Source organism: Oncorhynchus mykiss, chromosome 19 (assembly GCF_013265735.2).
Source record: "Oncorhynchus mykiss isolate Arlee chromosome 19, USDA_OmykA_1.1, whole genome shotgun sequence".
Lineage (NCBI taxonomy): Eukaryota > Metazoa > Chordata > Actinopteri > Salmoniformes > Salmonidae > Oncorhynchus > Oncorhynchus mykiss.
Window position 1 is genome coordinate 39,728,875 of NC_048583.1, and position 8,537 is coordinate 39,737,411.

General features: G+C 44.5%; 1 protein-coding gene across 1 annotated transcript in view; it reads left to right on the top strand.

Annotated features, from left to right (window-relative positions):
• The window catches only part of LOC110497824 (transcription factor IIIB 90 kDa subunit-like), a 56,123-nt gene extending 54,837 nt beyond the window's left edge, over positions 1–1,286 (top strand). The window contains 2 exon segments of the mRNA XM_036954785.1: positions 594–738; positions 890–1,286. Of these exon segments, the coding sequence (XP_036810680.1) occupies positions 594–738; positions 890–921 (177 nt within the window). The 3' untranslated portion in view covers positions 922–1,286.
• The last annotated feature ends 7,251 nt before the right edge of the window (positions 1,287–8,537 follow it).

The window sequence follows — 8,537 nt, forward strand, 5'->3', positions numbered from 1 at the left end:
TTCCCCCAGTGTAAGCTATGGTAGAGAACCACTGACTCCATCACACTGTTATGACTGACCTGATTCCACCAAGGCCACCCAGTTCTCTCACCTTTAAAACTGTATGGGGCCAAAATAGTTTCATCAGTTTGTCTTCTCGTTATCTCCCAAGGGGCTTTCAACACTTCCTGCCTCTCCCATAGCTCCTCCCCAACAGTCACAGACCCTTCCTCCCATACAGTGGCCAGCCACCTACTAATTAGTCTTCAGAATAATTTATGTATATATTTATTTTCCCCTCATTTTCATAATTAACGAGTCTTCCAGCTCCTTATAAAAATACATTTTCATCACTGGGAGGCTGGGCTCAGCAGTGTCCATTGAGGGGAGGGGTGGGGGTGGGATGGTAGAAACAGCTCAGCAGGAGCTCAGACATGCTGCTGCAGAGGGAGCCTAAATGTCTCTTCATCACACTGTGGATTCCCCCACCTGCCTCACCCATAGCCACCTGCAGTAGGGCTGGGATGGGGGATCAGGCTAGCCATAACCTCTTTATTGAGGCCCAGGTTGCAGATAGTGTGCAGAATCAGGTTACCAAGTCGGAACTTCCTCAGATAGCCAACCCCCTGCCGGCGATCTCTGAGGCGGCGCCCCACTCTGTGCTGGTAGAGAGTGGGTCTGTGGTCTATGATGATGTGGGAGATAAGGAGGATGAGGAAGAGCCCTGCGTCAGCGCCATGCAGCTGTTGGGAGGCAACGGTCAGTAAGAAACTTCAAACTGGCCTGGTAGCCAGGCTCCTCTAGCATTAATTGTCATGCCATGTTGTCTGGCTACCAGACTGTCTACAAATGTTTGAAAACATGTATTTTGAGAGCAGTTGAGTAATCAATTTGTCTTATTTTACTCCAGAGTATGGATGTGTTGACGATGATGGATTCTAGCACTACTGGGTCTGGCCTGTTTCTCTGGACTGTTGTGCTACTGTATCAGCCCTCCGACCCCTGTCCACAGACTTACACATGACGCATGACTTGTATGCTCTCAGGGAGGTTGGAGGTGATGACGAGGGTCCGTTTCTCCTCAGGATATCTCCTGTAACTATGAAAGAGGTTTTGGGTAGTATTGTGCTGGATCTAACAAAGAGACATTATGGTTAGTCTATCTTCCTTCCTACATTTCACAGGTCACTCAAGTACAGTGCCTTGCGAAAGTATTCGGCCCCCTTGAACTTTGCGACCTTTTGCCACATTTCAGGCTTCAAACATAAAGATATAAAACTGTATTTTTTTGTGAAGAATCAACAACAAGTGGGACACAATCATGAAGTGGAATGACATTTATTGGATATTTCAAACTTTTTTAACAAATCAAAAACTGAAAAATTGGGCGTGCAAAATTATTCAGCCCCTTTACTTTCAGTGCAGCAAACTCTCTCCAGAAGTTCAGTGAGGATCTCTGAATGATCCAATGTTGACCTAAATGACTAATGATGATAAATACAATCCACCTGTGTGTAATCAAGTCTCCGTATAAATGCACCTGCACTGTGATAGTCTCAGAGGTCCATTAAAAGCGCAGAGAGCATCATGAAGAACAAGGAACACACCAGGCAGGTCCGAGATACTGTTGTGAAGAAGTTTAAAGCCGGATTTGGATACAAAAATATTTCCCAAGCTTTAAACATCCCAAGGAGCACTGTGCAAGCGATAATATTGAAATGGAAGGAGTATCAGACCAAAGTTCAAGGGGGCCGAATACTTTCGCAAGGCACTGTATATGTTGCCCCCCCCCCCACCTCTATGATGGCCAATTCTGTCTCTGTATTCTTCACATGAAAGTACACTACCTAATGGTGAGATGTGTTGGGAACAATTGTCTCTCCCAGCTAATATGAGAACGGGTATTAGTGTTGCAGGAATTAAATTGCTCTGTTTTAACACCCAATTAAAATTAAACACTTAAACACTGTCAATTCATAAGGATTTGTAAGACCCTTATTCTATAGTAATGGACAGAGCCCAGTCTTAAAGTCAAACAGCAGATTTTATTCACGAGTACTGAACACAATACAGTTTACCACCGGGTTATAAACTGAAAATGACGTCATTAGTTTTCGAACTGTCCCGTCTCTTCTCCCAACCTGGTACAAAGGCCGTATCTCAAGCCTTCCCACATCGTCTCCCTACCAATTTAATATCATTTATGACCGAGCCAAGGTCTTCTTGTGTAGATAAGCATTCTAGCCAGTCTGAAGATATAGTTCATTCATTTCTACCAAGGAACAGACAGTCATTGTTCTAATTCTTGATTATATTTACACACATTATATTCAGTACTAGGATTAAAAAGAAAATTTGTACATATACAGTAACATAATAGTATTCTGATTAGTACATATACAGTAACATAATAGTATTCTGATTAGTCAGTCCTGATTGAAATGTATACATAATTAGTCATTATTGATAAAAATTCCCTTAACAATTAGTCCAATCAGTATTACGAACAAATAATGAAAAATCTGTATGGGAGTTTACTTCTCGAAAACAAAATATTGCATTAATGTTGCCTTGAATATGCCAAACCATATGGCGTATGTTTTTCAGTTGAACTGGTAGCATTTTTTTTTTTTAATTCAACGCTGTTATTTCTTGCATTATGTGGTGTGATTTCTCATGACATTCTTTATGGAGAAATATTCTACAAAATGTTTTGAAGGGATCAGGAAGTGTTAATCATTTGTACGTAGAACTGGCAAATATCTGAAATATTGTTGATGATAAACAAAGCAATCTTATGCATTCCTAATTAATGACATAATTGTGTTCTGGGTTTATTTTGTAAATGAGCTTTTATGGTTATATATTTTTAAATGTTGATTGGGAGGATTAATGGTGATTTGTTCAATATGTTGTTGATGTACAACTGTATTTAAGGAGGTGAGGAAATTGCTAATTTTCCCAGCCCTCTCTCTCCTTTTTGCTGCTACTGTACGTGTGTGAAAGTGTTGCCTCAGTAAATCTCCTACCAACAGGAAACCTATGTTCTTGTTCTCTTTTTCTTTCTGACATCTTGGCTAGTATTATCTTTGATCTTGGGTTGACATTATTGTCAGAACAGCCTTTAGTCACAGTCTGGTTTAGTCATACAATACTTTTATTATAGGAAAACTATCACATAAACTGAGGTAAATATTAGAGTAGCCTAGCTGCTGGCTAAAAGCCATCAACTGAGCATCTCCAATTGGATAAAGCAAGGTTTAGAAAAGTTAATGTGGAGAAGCATTAAGCTGGAATGACCCACTTGTGTCTTTAATATACTTTTTTTCTATGTGCTTTTATGGTGGTATAGGTTATCAAGGCTATCAGATATCACTCTTGGCGAAAGTGTGTGTGGTTTTAACTCTATGGAGAGGTCTGTGTCGCCTCTCCCCCGCACAGGGAACCGGACACTGAGAGAGTCTGTATCTGGGCAGGCATTTTGGAACATTACCACACCTCAGTCACATCATCCTCTTCTCGCTTCATTACCAGGGGAACCCAACCTCTCACTCAGGTGGGGGATTTGCAGCACCATTGTGTAAAGAGATCAAATTCTACTCCTTCAAAGCCTGTAGTGTAGGCTATTTCTCTGCTGCTTGCAGTTGAATTTTATGTTATCTGGTATACTGTTTTTATGGTTTTATAATGCTCTTTAAAATGGCCACCCTGTAAAGTTGTCTTTGTTGGGGTTAATATCACTCCCTTCTTGTCATCTAAATCTTCATATTTTACACAAAACTTTGACTGATATTTACAGTTAAAGAATTTCTACATGTATTATTCTTTCAGTTTGGTAACTCCACTCACCGTTTACTGTCTGTTGAAGGAAACTGTTGTTGGTTATGCAGTTTTGTGGTGTACTGTGACCTTACTGCTCTTTCACAGTGCTACCAGAGGCATAGAGGCCCTGTGGATCCATTCTTCAGCATGTTTTTATGCTAGTTTACTAAAATGCAATTTTTCTAATGCCGATGAGACTTTTGGAGAGGGCCTCTGGCAGTGCTGTGAGGTAGATTCAAGAGAGGTGAAGAGAGAAGACCCATTCCTCCTCTTCCTCCCCCTCTTTGTTTCCAGCTCTCCCCACTCATACCCCAGGCAGATGAACACACATGAAGGCTGCAGCAGCCTCAGCATGACCCCCCCCTCCTCCCCTCTCTCTGACAGCTGCAGTTTAGCAGCGGCGTTAACTCCACCTCAGGGCAGCAGAGCTCAAAGGCACCTTGCTGGGCCCGGCACTGGCTGCTCGGACTCTGCTGCTGCTGCTCTGCCAGAATCATTTCCCTAATAATCCCACCTGCCTTAAACTCCCTCCACTCCATTCTGCCTTTTCCTGCATCAGCACTTTGATTCCCCCTCCTGGCTCCCTCACCCCAATTATTTCCTAGGACCTTAGCTTAAAGGGATTCCTTCACCCTCTCTTTGTAACCTCATTCTACACCAACTTCCCTGCTGTAGGCTGTTCTGTCCGGTGTGGAATGTGGGTGTATTCTGTTCCTCTGAATAGCCATTATAGGCATTGTCGGAGATGATGGAGATTTTCATAGACTGATGCTGTCATCTTCATACAGGTATGACTGTGACATATTGGATGAGAGTGATCTGTGAAGGACATGAAAGTGTTAAGAGTAGCCTTACATTACAATAATGAGTTTAACATCCAAGGTTATGTTTTATTTATGTAACAGATATAGGTCTTGATTCACTTCTGTAATAATAGTGGAGAGAGAAACACTGCTAGGCACCCAGCCGAGCTTGGCTTTGGGAAGGATAGCATAGAGTCCAAGCAACAGCAAGAGCTTCTGTCGTCCTCTAATTCACAAACATAAATCCTCCAACTTTTGGCTTCATGTTCTTCTCTGTAAACAGCATGTGGAGGAGGAGGGCTAAATAGTTTCTCTGCGGCTACAGATGAGTTTGACTTCAGCTGTGGGCTCAGTTTTGATGAATGGTCCTATCTCTGTAATTGAATTCATCAAGGGATTACTGAACCTCATCTGTGGCGACAACTCCAATGGTAGCCCCTTGCTAACACACACACACCAAACTCGTCCGTCAGATACCCCCACACTCACATTTACTGCAGCTATTGAGAACAATTAGATCTACCAGACCCCCAGCTTTGTGTGTACATGCGTATGTGAGTGTGTACCTGTCTGTACCAACCTACCGCCCCTCATCTGATCTGTGAGCCCGCTAATGCTTCCTCTGCCCTCCCCCTGAGTGCACTCACACAAATGGGTCTCAGTGTGGGGTCAGAGCCTGGTGCCCTGAGCCTTATCAACTCCCAGAGCTCCAGTGTTGTGTTGTGTTCCAGCTAGCCTAGTAGCTTTATAATCCTCTCCAGCCAGATGTAATTATGTAGCGCAGGTGGAAGACCCTGTTTAATTACAGGGTTAGGGCCCTGCACAAACCCACCTGTGAGAGCAGAGGGATAGGAGGAAAGAGGAAAGAGGCTGAGACAGATTGAAAGAGGGGTAGACAAAGAAGGGGCGAGGGAACTGACTGGAGCACAGGTTGAACACCTGGCTCTTGATTAGAGGGTTGGAACAGAGGGGGACAGGGATGATTCTGATTAAACAGACCATGTGGGCTCTGTTCTCTTTCTATAAGGGCTTCATCTATCTGGCGCTCGTGGGGGTGGGGGTTAGAAGGGTCGGAGGGGGTCTATACAACCATCTCCAGATGTAGTGTTACCTCTTGTCTATGAGCTAAAGGCTATCTTGGAGCATCCCCAATTATATACTGCGTGCAGTGTTATCTTAGAGAGTCCCACACACTGGTACATGGGCAGGTGTTCACTGTGGATCATTCAGCAGGGTTTGGCTCATGAGACTGCAGTGTGAGGGCTAGAGATAGGCCGACCTCCGTACAGCTGCCAGACTCATTCCCCCTCTCCTCTCCTTCCGTCTCCCCTCCTCCCTCCATGCAGGCCAGGCGAGGCTTCATCAGGGTGCCCTTGGGAACCAAGCCTGGAAACCTCCAGCCTCATGCAGCTGTGTGTCCACAAGCTCTAATACACACACACACATACACACACATTGTTTGGCGGATCTGGGCTGAGAGCCACCCAGACAGGCAGGGCCTGGGAGAGGAGATGAGCTGAGAGACCCGTTCTCTCCCAGGTCCCATACAACAGGTTCTCCTCCTCATCCTCTTCATCACAGCTGCATCCAGACTCCTTTGGACACACGCCGCCCGTCCCCCAGACACCCACAGCAGATAAATAATTTATCCCAGACCAGGCCGTGAACCACAACAATCTCACGTTTGTATGACTGTACACACAGAACATTATAATACAAAAAGCATTCACTGACTTGGTGTATGAATGGATCCTTACAACCTTCTTTTCCCTGTCTTTGGTGCGGCGTTTAGTTTTTCCAGTCTGGGTGGCTACAAGGATAACATGTCACTTCATATCTCCATGTTGTTCAGTTACTTTGACATCCAGTGATGATCTCAGTTCCCTAGATCATTTATTGTCATCTGGGCCACCTGTTATGTACCTGAAGTACTGGGATTTGTCCTCTGGCTTGGGGCCTACAGGCACCGAGTGAGAAAGTGGACAGCAGCCAACCAGATGTGGTCTTTTTTTCTCTGCCAGCTCTGCTCTGCCTTGGCTGGTCACTCTGGCCAGTGTACCCCCAAGCCTGCCCAGTATCCTGTCCCTGTGTCTGACCACCTCATCTCCATTCACCATCTCTCCACCTCTCTCACCAGCCCCCGCTCCTCTCTCTGGTTCACCCACCACTGTGCTCCATCCTGGAGTGGCACAGTGCATGGTGATGGCTCTACAGCAGGGCTCTCCAACTTAGTATCTGGAGAGTTACCTTTCTGTAGGTTTTCACTCTGACCCTAATCTAGCACCCTTGATTCTAATAATTTCCTGGTTGATAAGCCTTTATTAGGATAGTTACAGCTGGGGTTGGATTGAAAACCTACAGGAGGGTAGCTCTCCAGGAACAGGATTGGCGAGCTCCGCTCTACAGCCTCTGGCTGTTCCAGCATGGGGGCTGAAGTAGAGAAGATGAACAGGTTGGTTGCTATAGGATCTCTGACAGCCACACTGACTGACTAAGAGAGCCACAGAGCAGAGCCTTGCCGAGCACACTGCTAACCTGCTCCAGTGAGCCAAGCTGAGGCATGACTGTGAGAACCCTGGGGTGTCCAAGGCTCCAACTCTGGAGTGCCATCTCTCTCTCAGCAGGCTCTCTGTGGGGCACACACACAGAATTTCATCTTCTCTGTTCTAAATCTTTCTCATTGTGGGTTTACTGTATGTTATGTATCTGTGTGTTTACTGTATGTTATGTATCTATTAGTTGTGTGTTTAGTGTAGCTCTCAGGTAGTTTCTTTCGAGGGAGTTTTTCCTAGACACCATGCTTCTACACCTGCATTGCTTGCTGTTTGTGGTTTTAGGCTGGGTTTCTGTACAGCACTTTGACATCAGCTGATGTAAGAAGGGCTATATAAATACATTTGATTGAAATTTGATTGATTGTTTTGCTACCTTATTCTGCTCCATAAGCCTCTGCCTTGTCACGGCATGTCCCTGAGACTGACAGGAGGAAGGAGGAGTAACTAAGGAGGAGCAGTAGGTCGTCATAGTAGGAGGATATTTGTGCCTGTGGTCTCTAATTGCCTGTGTGGGTATAATAAGTGTTATTCTACAGACAGGCAGGCACTGGGATGGGCTCATGCTGTAACAGCCAGTACAGACCCACACTAAAAGTACTATAGTATTGACTGTAGTGTTTTTGCGGACTAAAGTGAATACTGTAGTTTTGCAGACATGACTGTTGTATACTGTAGTATTTACAGTTTACTATAGTTTTTATTTATATTTAACCTTTATTTTACAAGGTAAGTTGACTGAGAATACATTCTCATTTACAGCAACGACCTGGGAAATAGTTACATGGGAGAGGAATGAGCCAATTGTAATCATCCCCAATCAGCTGGGGATGATTGGTAATTTTGCCAGGACACCGAGGTTAACATCCCTACTCTTACGATAAGTGCCATGGGATCTTTAGTGACCGCATAGAGTCAGGACACTCGTTTAACGTCTCATCCGAAAGACGGCACCCTACACAGGGCAATGTCCCCAATCACTGCCCCGGGCAGTGGGATATTTTTTTAGACCAGATAAAAGGGTGCCTCCCTTTTCTCCAACCAGGACCAACCCTGCATAGCTTCAGAAGTAAGCCAGCAGTGGGATGCAGGGTGGTATGCTGCTGGCCAGTATAAACGGTAGTGTATACTATAGTAATGACGTAGTGTTTTTGTGGACTGTAGTATACTGTAGTATATACTGTAGTGTTTATGCAGACATTACTGTAGTATTTATCATAGTGTTTTTGTTTTTTTATCTTTGACATAGAAGTGGGGCCTTTCTCCTTGAGGTAACCCCCTGGAAAGAAATACTCAAAGAGCACATTTTCCATCGGTAGGAAGGTAAGACTGAGGTCTGAGTGGACAGCTCAGAGCTTCAGCCCTTTTTTTTATCTGTAGG